Source organism: Elephantulus edwardii, unplaced genomic scaffold, assembly GCF_000299155.1.
Source record: "Elephantulus edwardii isolate Elephantulus edwardi_28Jun2011 unplaced genomic scaffold, EleEdw1.0 scaffold00089, whole genome shotgun sequence".
In the NCBI taxonomy this organism is placed as follows: domain Eukaryota; kingdom Metazoa; phylum Chordata; class Mammalia; order Macroscelidea; family Macroscelididae; genus Elephantulus; species Elephantulus edwardii.
The window spans coordinates 8741061-8753531 of NW_006399839.1; the positions used below are offsets into that span (position 1 = coordinate 8741061).

Here is a 12471-nt window from a genome sequence, read left to right on the forward strand (position 1 = left end):
CAAGGCTGTTCTAATAAAGAACAGGTTTCATCAGAGCCTCCAATCTATGAGATGAGGAAGAAAGGCCTGGTGGTCTCCTTCCAGGATGCAACCAGGGCAAATTCTGGATTGCACGGGTCCACTCCACCACCGGTCACATCAGCGTGGAGCAGGACCAGCAGCTTTTGCATGTCACTGTGGATGGTGTCTCCCTGGGTGGGCACTGATGCAAAGGCAGCTAACAACAACATCTGTCGTATCATCTTCCTTTGCTCCCCTCGTCCCATCCCTGTGGGTGCTGTGGTCCCACACTTGACCCTTTACAGCAGGGAAAGCAGTGCTCCCATGCCTTGCCCACTTGCTGTGTGGCCTTGTGAAGTGACCTGGCCTCTCTGGGCCTTGCCTTCCCATCTGCAAAGTCAGAGGTGTGGACTTCAGCCTCTCCTATGTCTGTTTACAGCTGTATCCGTGTTGGTTCTCACCAGCGCTCCTGTTCCGAAACAGTTTAGGAGAGTTTGTGTCACTGAAATATTCCACGTCGCTGGCCTTCCCACATGCCCTTGGGCAGAATCAGTCCCTCATTCTAGATTCTGAAGAACCTTCCCATGATGTCCCGCTGGGGAAGGCCCTCATTCTTCCCACGCTTCCTCCTCCTGAACGCTGACCGAGGCTGCGGTCCCCCCAGGTCTGCTGCCAGCTCTTGGAAGAAACTCCTATTTGTTCAGATGCTAATTGCAGATGGCAGCTTGGGGTGTTATTCCTTCCAAGTGATTTAGCGTTTAACTAGGGAGCCGGTGAGGGAAGCAGAGTCTCAGTCTGATGGTAGAAATCTCAGCAAGAACGGTTATGGGGAGGGAGAGATCGAGAAGTCAGAAACCCGTCCCGAGAACTCTCTAAATGCCATCGGATCCCTCGTTGTTGGTTCGAAGCCGGAGCCATGCCTCCCTTCCCTCGTTTCCCACCTTACCATCCAAGTTCAAAGTGATTCCAAATGGCTACAATTTAGCTTGGCTTCCTGTTACCATGGCTACCATGAGAATCATAAAGCTCAATTCCAGGGGTTGATGGAATGCTGGGCTCACTTCCCCGGGGTAAGCCGTGGCCTGGGGTCCCTGACGTCCCCAGTCACGGGAGGCTGGACCTCAGGCCCGTTCTGAGTGCAGGGGTGGGTGGCGGTGGGACATCTGCCCCGCGTGGCTGTCGAGGTGGTGTGTTCTAGAAGACAGGGTCTGTGAAAGCCATTCAGTGACGTCGATTGTGCCTGCCACATCCAAACATACCTCTGGAATATGAGTCACTCTCCGGCTCCCACCGCCTTGCTCCCCCCGTCCTGGGTCGGGAGATGGGAGAATTGCCAAGACAGACGAGACTACTTCCGCCCCTTTGGGGATTTTTGGTTGAGTCACTGTGACTCTCTAACCTTCTGTTTCATCTTCTGAAAAATGAGTAGAGTATCCTTCTTGCTGAATCACTATAAGCACTGAAGGGAGCTCTGGTAGCCTAGTGGCAAGAAGCTGCACTGCAATACTAAGGGCACACAGTTCAAATCCACCAGCCGCTCTGCGGGAGAAAGATGAGCAATCTCCTCCCATGTAATTAACTGCGTCTGAAAACCTGCTGGAGGGCCAGCTATGAGTCGGTTCCACCTTGACGGTACACAACAACAACAACAACAACAACATGAAGATTGAATGGACCTTACGGGCACGCTGGTCTGATGGACCATCATCGTCACCACCACCACCATCATCATCATCGTCATCATCACCACTATCATCATCGTCATCATCACCACCACCACCATCATCATCATCATCGTCACCACCACCACCATCATCATCATCGTCATCATCACCACCACCACTATGTTTCCATTCAAAGGAAGAACATAGAAACCTCTTAAATGTCACCAAAAGTCAACCAGCAAACTTCTGGCTGTCCCAACAGTTGGACCTCATGCCTGGCTTTGTCTAGTCCCAGCTTTCTGATAACCCCTCCAGAGTCGGGGAGCCCTTCATGGGACACCCGAGCCCTGTGCCTCGTTTTGTCATTCTGGCCGCAGTCAAGTCCTGACAGGCACTGGGGCTTCCGGTTTGGGCTCAGAGTAAAGGAATCCGAGTCCCAGCCTCTTGAGGCTTGTCAAAGGCTTCTCCGTAGAGAAGGCAGAAGGTGGGGACAGCTGACTGGGACATGGTGACATAGGCAGCTCTTCTCACCCACAGAGATCATCAGGGAGAGAAGGCAAGCCCTTGACCTTGTGTGGCTCTGAAGAGCTCTCAAGGCTCCATATGCTTCGTGAGAGACAAATGAAACATCCTTAATCATGTATGTCCATCACCGTGGCATTAATTATGCTTCAGTGTGGTTTCTGACTGCTTGAAACCCAAAGGAGTTCCACTGTGAGCTGGAACCCACTTGACAGGCAGCAGCAAGTGTCAGGTTTAAAGGCACAAAATACAGTGTCAACGTAGGAACTGTGCAGTGGGCTTGTGTGGGCTATGTCTTCATTCATCTGTCCAGAAAATGCTCACGTGGTGTCAAGCCTGGGCTTCTTAGAGAGATGAAGGTTCTAGGCATATGGTAGCAAACTAGGTCAATCGTTCTTGTTGTTATGTACTGTCAAGTCACTTTCAACTCATAGCGACCCTACGTCCAACAGCTCTAACCCTGCTCTATCTTGAGCCAACCTCATTGTCTCAGGCACACCTACCCCCATCACTCCAGCCACCAGCCACTGAGTCAATCCATCTCATCCAGGGTCTTCCTCTCTTGCCCTGTCCCTCCACCCTCCCAAGCATGACATCCCTCTCCAAGGACTGGTCCCTCCTTGCAGCGTGTCCAGAGTATGTCAGATGGAGCTTCAAAATCCTTACCTCCAAGGAGCAGTGAGCTTTCACCCTCTTTAGGACAATACTGGTTGTTCTGACAGTCCATAGTATATTCAGTACTCTTCTCCAGCACCACAGCTCAAAGGCATCAATTCTCCTTCTATCATACCTAGTCACTGTCCAGCTTTCTGGTGCACAGCAAGTGATTGTGAAGATCATGGCCTGGATCAGGTGCACCTTAGTCTCCAGCCTGACATCATTGCTCTTCATAGATAATAATATTTTTTAATTACTATATGATCATGCAAATTATGCAAGCGTTATATATATATATATATGCAACAAGCACAGCCCTCATTTATTAGTTTGCTCTGTGTGCCATGTGCATTATATGTGCGTGTGAGTTAGATGTGTAAGTATGTGTTGCTTTTGTTTCAGAGTCTTAACAAATGTCTCCAGAATTTTGGAAAAACTCTTATGTGGACCTGAAGACGTGCTCCCTGGTTTCCCAGATCCCTACCATCTTTCCCTACCTTACATAAAAACATCGAGCCGATCTCCTATCATTGTGCTCTAAGCTGTCTGTCTCGCCCTTCTTCTCATGGTACTTTGCTGTATGTTCTCCTCTGAGCAGGTTTGACATGCAGCTGGCCCAGGCTCTGGGCGAGTCAGTGTTCGAGAAGGGCCTCCGGGAGAAAGTGGCCCAGGAGAACACCAGCGTCCGGTGGGAGCTTGGCAAGCTGCAGAAACAGTTGGAGGTAAGGGCGGAAGAACGTGGCACCACCTTGGATTTTTTTCTGATGGAACTTGGATGACACCCCGTCCCTATCCTGATACCATTTCTGCTGCCAACAGTGACAGGGAAGAAGCCCCAGGTGACAAGGCAGCTGGGTAGGATGCCTAGTCTGGCTTAATACTGCAGTGACTGGCAGGATGGGGCCTCTCTACTTGATGTCATGACCTTACTCACACCTTCCAACATGGCCGCCTGGGAGGGGGGAGCCATGGCTGACACTGAGTTAGCTCCAGATGGGCCAAAGCTGTCTGATTCCCAGAGACAACTTACTAGCCTGGAAATGTCATTTTTTTGGAGATGTGGCCTTTAGCTGACATCTTAATCCCAGCCTCCTGAGGCAAGCACTCCCTTACGTACCTTAGAGTCTAGCTGAATGGGCAATGGCCATGCTTTCCCAGCACCACCCTTCCCACTGCCTGTTCCACGGCCGACCCACAGGGGGAGCTGTGAGGGACCAGATGTAGGTGGACAATAGAACGTGGAAAGCCAGGTGCCAGGCCAGCCAGGTTCGTCTAGGGGGCCGCCCCTTATGTCACTCCAGATCTCTCTCCCTCTTTGTCCCTGAAGCAAAAGGAACAGGACACCTTGCAACTGAAGCGTGAGGTGGAGAAGCTACAGGCCCATAAACAGGAGCTGCTGGGATCCCTGCCTCTGGGGCAGAATGGCGTTGCTGGTTTAAAGGAGAAGCTCTGGAAGATGGAATCAAGTGCCCTCGAGCAGCAGAAAATCCAGAATGAGCAGGAAAACACCATCAAGCAACTGGAGCAGGTAGGAGAGAGCTGTGTGTTTGGGTGTGCGGGGACCAGTGCAGAGTGGTGTTATTCCACACGACACGGGCCCTTCCTCACCCATCCATGGGCTCCCTGTTACCCCAGGAGCACCTTATACCTTCCAATGTGACATCCAGATCTGTCATGAGCTAGCCTCTACGTCACTTCCTCAGAGAAACCTGTCCTGCTCACCTTCTTAAAAATAGCCCCCACTCAGTGTCCCGTTCACTCACCATCTTCTACTTCAGGCACAGTAGACAGTATTTTATTTTATTTCATTTTAATTTAATTTAATTTTGTGTGTGTGTACAGTCAAATCAGATCTGACTGGTACAGGAGGAGATTGCCCCTCCTTCTCCAGCAGAGCATCCGGTGGATTTGAACTGCATACCTATGGGATTGCAGTGCAGCTTCTTGTCACTAGGCCACAAGAGCTCCCTACGCAGATGTTATTATTATTTTTTTTTTTAGTAGACGTTATTTTAAAACAAATTCCTTGAGGCTTTTCTGCCCTATGAGGATAAAACTTCCACGAAAGCGTAGACTTTGTCTGTCTGTATTTCTAGAGCCAGGGACCCAGTTGGTGCTCAATAATTGTTGGTGCTCAGTAACTACTATTTATTGAGCACTTTCTGTGTACATGGGAGCTCTGGTGGCCTAGGATGTAGGAAGTTGTACTGTTTCCCCCAAACCGCACTTCTCTGCTGGTTCAAATCCCCCAGCAGCATCTTGGGAGAAAGACGGGCACTCTTGTCCTGTGTGATTTCCAGCCTCTGAAACCCTATGGAGGGTCAGCTATGAGGTGATTCTCATTGGATGGAAATGAGTAAAAATAGTAGGGTGCTCTGGTGGCCTAGTGAGTAAAGAGTTGCACTGCCAACTTAAAGGCTGGCGGTTTGAATCCGCCAGCTGCTTCATGGGAGAAAGATGGACCAAAAGCTGCTACAGGGTGAGCTATGAGTCAGTTCCGACCTGACAGCAATGAGAGAAAGGAAGAATTCTCACGAAAACGCAAACTTAGTGCCCTTGAATCAGAATTGACTCGTAGCTAACCCTCCAGTGGACTTTCTAGGGCTGTAAACTGCACAGAGGGGGTGATTTCCCATCTTCCTCCCACAGAGGTCCTGCTGGATTCGAACTAACCACCTTTGTGAGTTCTCAGTGTCACTCCCTATGGACTCTGCCACCCGCACTCCCTCGCTCTGTGTGCACATCTCTCTACGTACTATGCCACCGTGGCTCCTTTGACACCCACTAGAATGTTATTGTTATTGTTATTGTTATTGTGTGCCATCAGTCAGAACCGACCTATAGCTGATCCTCCAGGAGGTTTTCAGAAGCAGCTTTCACACACAGAAAAAGATTGCGTGCCATGGAGCAGCTGGTGGGTTCGAACCCCGTGCCTTCAGGATTGCAGTGCAGTTTCTTCCTCACCAATAGACTCCACCACTGCTCCTTCTACATACACTAGAATAGAAAGTTATAAATAAAACCATCCCAGCCAGAAAAAAAAAATAATACAAATTGAAACAGATCCTGACGATGAGCTGTTTGCAAGGAATTAAAATGCAAATCCACAAATTGGTCTTACACGCTGAATAATGTCGGCTCAGAAATTCCGAGTAGCCAGCGAGAAAAGGAAGCTTGAGCTGCATTATTTCGTTATCCTCGAGTTAAAAAAAAAAAAGCAAAAGCCAGCTTTTCAAAGGAAGCGCCGCTTCTCCCAGGGCTCAGCGTTGAAGGAATTTCCCACAAGGGAATTCGAGGGGGGCGGTTACTTTTAAACAGCAGCAAGACTGGGACCCCTGCCCCCTTCAAGAAAATCTGCAGACCACACAGAATGTGAGAAGAGAAGCAGGTGGTGCCAGGCAGCTGTGTTGAAGCAGGGACTGGGGGGCTGGGCACCAACCCGCGGCCCCCCCATTCCCTCAGGAATGAATCTGAGTATAAAGGCACAAAAAAGTGAGGGACAATGTCCGAGGGTGAAGGGACTGAGTTAGTCCCTGGGAGAGCTGACAATATCCTTACTCATGTGGCTCCTGTTTATTAAATATCTTGCAACTGAGTCAGGCAGGCGCCTGGGTGGCACAGTGCTTAAAGCTCTGGGCTGCGAACCAAAGAGCTGGGCGTTTGAATCTACCTGTGAGTCAGGGGAGAAAGATGTGGCGTCTGCTTAACGCCTTGGAAACACTATGGGGCGATTCTACTCCGCCCTGAATGGCTGAGAGTTGGAATTGACGCCATGGCCTTGGGTTTTGTTTGAGGTTTATGTGTCCCATAAGACATTCAGTGGTGAAACTAACCCCCCTCTCGTGTGGGAGATTTAAGTTTGAGTCCCAGCCATGGCACCTCGTCTGTCAGCAGAGGTTTGCACGCTGCACTGGGAAAGTCTGTAGTTAGGAACCTCTCCAAATAACTGAGGAGCAATGATGTTACTTTGATGACTAAGGTGCTCCTGATTCAGGCCATGGTCTTCTCAATCACTTGCTATGCTGCTGAGAGCTGGACAGTGAATAAAGATGACAGAAGAAGAATTGAGGCCCTTGAACTGTGCTGTTTGAGAAGAATACGGAATATTCCATGGGCTGCCCAAAGAACAGACAGATGTGTCTTGGCGAAGGTGCAGCCAAAGTGCTCCTTGGAGGCAAAGATGTCGGAGCATCATCTCATATACTTTGGGCATGTTGCTGGGAGAGGCAATATGATGTCTCCAGGACGTGCTTGGGAAAGTGGCACGATGGTGAAGAAGAGGCAGACCCTCGACCAGGTGGATTGACACAGTGACTGCAGCTATGGGCTCGAGGGTACCAGAGACGGTGAGGACGGCACAGGACATGATGGGGTTCAGGTCTGTTGTTCACAGGGTCGCTATGAGTCGTTCTCGTCTTGAAGTTCCCTAACAACAGCAAATCATCATCAGCCACCTCAGAGACCTCAGAGTGAGTACGGCTCCTTGATTTCTTGGCCTCCACGCGCGCATGAGATAAGGCTGACTCGGACTCTGTTCTTTGAGCTTCACCCTTCGACTCCCACTGCATTGAGCCCTTGACGACAGCCCGTAGATATTTACTGATGACAATAAGCACTTTTCCCGGAGAATTTTATGTTAACTCGTATAAGCCTGATATAAATGGTATTGCAGATGTAAGGAGTGTCCAAGCGTCTGGGGGTGGGGGATGCAAAAAGAAATAGTCTATTTCTTGGCCTGGGGTCCTGGGTTTTGAGTTATCTTCCCATAACCTCTGTCATTTTATAGGAAGGACGCTGGCATTTAATACGAAGGAGCCTGCCTTCTGCCAGGATCTATAGAGTAGAGTACGCTTTTTATGGGCGTCATAGCCCCAGGTCCCGCACCAGCTCTCATCAAGTTGATTCTGATTCATGACAGCTCCACATGTGTCAGAACAGAACGGTGCTCCGCTGGGTGTTCAGTCACTCTGGACATTTAGAAACCAATCGCCAAGTCTGCCTTCCAAAGTACCTCTGCATGGACTCGAACCATCAACCTCTTGGCTAGGAATACCTTTAACTCCTTGCACCACCAAAGATCTCCACTCATCCAACCTAGCAAGGAATATTGTTGTTACGTACCATCGAGTTGGAATGGACTCAGAGCTGACCCCTCCAGCGGGTTTTCAGAGGCTGTAAATCTCACAGGAGGAGATTGCCCATCTTTCTCCCACAGAGCAGCTGGTGGATTCGAACTGTGTGCCTTTGGGTTGGCAGCGCAGCTCCTTATCACTAAGCCACCAGCATATCCTAACAAGGAATATTACCAATTTTTAAAAAGACTAAGATTACTTTTCTTTTCAGTTTCATTTCCACGTTAGTTGTTGTTGTTGTTTACCATTGAGTCAGAACTGAGCCAAATGACCCTCTGGCGGGTTTTCAGAGACAGTTAATCACAGGGGAGGAAATTGCCCCTCCTTCTCCCGCAGTGATTGTTAATTTCTAAGGCAGGGAACCTTGAGAAGTTTGGGGAGAGGGGATAGAACAAAACAGGCGGAAAACTCCTCTTTCTGCGGTGTGAACCCGTCTACTCCACGGGCTCCAAGCGCTCCTCTTCACACCATAATGAAATTCCGCAAAATCTAGATTCTTCAAGTGTAGAATCTTCATGTAGGTAACAGACTTCTTTAAAGCTAGATTCTGTAAATACGCAATCTTGCACCCTGGGGATTCTGATCAACAGGTTTAGGGTGAATCTGGGGTTAGACTAATTAAGATTGAGAGTTTGATCTGATATTGTTGTTATGTGCCGTTGAGTTGACTGTGACTCATGGCGACCCTGTGTAATAGCTCTGAACCCTGCTCTGTCCTGAGCCTGTCTCACTGTCTCCAACACACCTAATCCCACTGCCCTAGTTACTGTGTCAATCCATCTCCTCCAAGATCTCCCCCTCCTGCACTGTCCCTCCATCCTTCCAAACATGATCTCCCTCTCCAAGGACTGGTCCCTCCTCATAACATTCCCAAAGCATCTTAGTAGGAGCTTCAGAATCCTTGCCTCTAAGGAGAAACTTGGTTTCACGCTCTCCAATGCAGACGTGTTTGTTCTCCTGGCGGTCTGTGGTCTGTTCAGCACTCTTCTCTAGCACCACAGCTCAAAGGCATCAGTTCTTCTGTCATCCGTAGTCAGCTCTCTGATGCATAACAAGTAACTGCGAAGACCGTGGACTGAATCAGGCACACCTTAGTCTCTAGACTGACATTGTTAGACTGCAAATTTTTTTAAAAAGTAGATTGGAGAAAGGACGAAAGTTATGCAAGTGTCCAGGTCTTTTGTTCATAGGGTTGCTATGAGTCACCTATTACTCGAAGACACTTAACAACAACAGCAGATTGGTGTTGGCAGCTGCCTTTGGGTCTCCCCTGACTGAAACACGGCCAGGTTCCATGCCATCTTCATGACCACTCATGTTTCTGCGTGTATTGTGGTGGTTGTTATTTTGTGGTGCCTTCAAGCACTATTTCAAATCATGCTGTTGTGATTAGAGTTCTCTCATTGGCATTTTTTAAAAAAGAAAATTTTTTTTACGATCTTATCTTTTAAATATTTTTTCTTTTTTATTGAGATTTTAATGAAAGTTTACAGAAAACTTTAATTTCCACTCCTTCATTGTTGCACGTTTTCCTCCCTATCCCGCCCCAGTTTGCTTTTGTCTTTAAAAAAATTATTTCATTGTTGCACAATATTGGCGAATTTTTTTGAAGTTTCTTGCTAGTCTCACCTTTCTAATCTTAGTCTAGCTGTTGCTCTGAAAGCTGTCTACCGTGAGTGACCTTGCTGGTATCTGAAACCGCTCTCTCTCTCTCTTTCCCTGTGGTAGAATCAGAACTGACTCGAAGCGGAAGCTGATCTATTAGTTTTCCAAGGCTACAAATCGATCACGTGGGAAGAGATTGCTCATCTTTCTCCCAAAGCGCTGAGGATGGATTCGAACCACTAGAGTTGCATGACCTTTAGTTAGCAGTGCTGCTCCCTACAGACTGTGCCACCAGAGCTCGCTGGTATTTTAAACACTAATGAGCGTAGCTTACTGTGTCGTGGTAACACCCAGACAGAGTGCAACCTCAGAGTACAACAGATAGGCCAAGCGTGTGAAATAATGCCAGTACACAAAGCTCGACAAGCAGGAGATTGAGAGTCAGTGTCTCGCTGATGCAGGAACTGTCTTAAGAGTCCTGAGAGCCCAGTCGTTAGGGAGTTGTGCTGCCCACCCAAAGGCAGACAGTTCAAATCTACTAGCTGCTCCACAGAAGAATGATGGGCAGATCTCCCGTGTGATTTGAAGCCACTGAAAATCCGCTGGTTGCTTAGCTGTGAGTCTGTTACCACTTGATGGCAATGAGTTTGCACTTTTTGAGTTTGATCATAAGATAGTTGCGTTCTGCAGAGAAAGGGCTGTGATCAAAGGGAAAGGGAACTAATAATGGCCCATGTGCCGTATTGGACAGGGAGCTTTGGTAGCCTAGTGACAAGGAGCTGTGCTGTAATCCTGAAGGCACACGGTTCAAGACCACCAGCTGCTTTGCAGGAGAAGGATAGGCAGTCTCCTCCCGGGCGATTAACTGCCTCTGTAAACACACCCGAGGGTCAGCTAGGGGTCAGTTCTGACCCTAAGGTACACAACCACCACCACCATGTTGGACAAGCCTCCCCTTTTCCTGACTTAAATAAACTCTTAGCCTGCCGTCTGTCCATCTCCCCATCCCTTCATCCATTCTTACAAAACTCCGTCAAGCACGGCTGCTCCAGGAAAAACAGATTTGCTTCACCTTTGGTGTTGAGAAGGATTCTGAGGTCAGTGGGAAGCAGTGGTTGATTAATGCTATCTGTTGTTGTTGTTGTGTGCCATTGAGCCAGAACTGACCCACAGCTGACCCTCCAGTGGGTTTTCTGAGGCAGTTTAATTTCATGGGCAGAGATTGCCCATCCTGCAGCTACAGAGCGCGTGGTGGATTCGAACCACCTGCTTTCAGGACTGCAGAACAGCTCCTTAACGCTAGGCCACCAGGGCTCCCTAGATATCTATTGTTGCTGTGTACCACTGAATCAGAACCAATCCATAGCTGACTCTCTGGCAGGTTTTCAGAGGCAGTTAATCGCACGGGAGGAGATTGCCCATCCTTCTCCCATGGAGCAGCTGATGGATTTGAACTGTGTGCCTTCGGGATTGTGGTGCAGTTTCTTACCACTAGGCTGCTAGAGCTCTCTAGATACCTACTGTTGTTGTTGTTAGGTGCTGTTGAATCAAACATGACTCATAGTGACCCTATGAACAAAAGATCTGAACTCTGTTCTATCCCTGCACCATCCTCACACTTCCTGACACACAGGAGCCCACTGTGGCAGTCACCTTGTCGAGGGTCTTCCTCTCCTTCACCGACCCTCCACCCTTCCCAGCGTCATGTCCCTCTCCAAGGAATAGCCCCTCCTAGCAACATGTCCAAAGTATGTGCTATCTAGTAGAACTGTGGAAAGGAATGGAGGTCATGTTGGGGCCACTTACTCACCATGTTTGGCTTTCCTGTTTGCTTGGGGTGTGGGGGAGGCACCCTGAGTCTGACACCACGACCTCCAGGCAGTTGGAATGGCAGTGCTGCCGTGGAGGACATGGGGTGTGGCAAGGGTCGCCCTCACGCCTCGTCCTTGCCGCCCTTCCCAGCTCCGCCAGCGCTTCGAGCTGGAGATTGAGCGGATGAAGCAGATGCACCAGAAGGACCGGGAGGACCAGGAGGAGGAGCTGGAGGATGTCCGTCAGTCCTGCCAGAAGCGGGTAGGTGTGCAGCCGACACGGGCAGCCCTTGGGGCCCTGGCGTGCTTGGTCTTGATGGGTTCTTCAGTGCGAGGACACAGCCAGGGTTCATGGACAGACAGATCTCTCTAACTTCCTCCTGAGACCCTGGCTCCCCGAGTGCTGGCGACCTCTCAAGACTGTGTCCCTCAGTCAACCTTTGAACTCAGAATGAAACTCACTCATGGCTCAGCTTTCAACCAAAGGTCCGTGGGATGACCAGTAACACCAAGGAGGTGCACACTCCTTAGAACAACAAACTATATAAGGTTAAAGGGGGAACAGTTTGTCCAGGGGTATGGTTCAGAAGGCAAGAAGGGGTAGGCGAAAAGGATTAGTGGAGATGAGAATCACAGGGAGGAAGCAGGAAGAATGGGCTGACCCTATGGAGATCATCATTATTTAATCCTGGATTAAAATGTGTGTGAATGGTTGAATGGAAAACTGATTTGCTTGGGAAACTTTCACTCAAATCACAAGTGAAAAAAACAAAGCTATCAAGAAGACACAGGAGCAGACGTTGTTGTTGTTGACTGTCATTGAGTCGAGCATGACTCATAGCAACCCTTTGAACAAAAGGCCTGAAGCCTTTCTATAACCATCATCATTTCTCCAAGTTCATAGTTTCCAGAGGCATGTGGTTTAAGAAGTGGAGGCCACTCCTGCTTCTGAAATGGTCCAGCAGGGTCTCCCTAAAATCCCTGCCAGAGCTCATAAGGCCAGATGACTGATGCGCTGGGTATGAATTTGGACGTTTCAAGACGGAGCCAAGTCCTTCTTATTTCTCTCAAAACTCAAAC

General features: G+C 49.1%; 1 protein-coding gene across 1 annotated transcript in view; it reads left to right on the forward strand.

Moving 5' to 3' along the window:
* Window positions 1–12471, forward strand: part of MYO18B (myosin XVIIIB) — a 321585-nt gene that overhangs the window by 144710 nt on the left and 164404 nt on the right. Inside the window, exons 29-31 of the mRNA XM_006890467.1 lie at window positions 3442–3565; window positions 4171–4371; window positions 11543–11653. Of these exons, the coding sequence (XP_006890529.1) occupies window positions 3442–3565; window positions 4171–4371; window positions 11543–11653 (436 nt within the window). The remainder of the gene's footprint in view (window positions 1–3441; window positions 3566–4170; window positions 4372–11542; window positions 11654–12471) is intronic.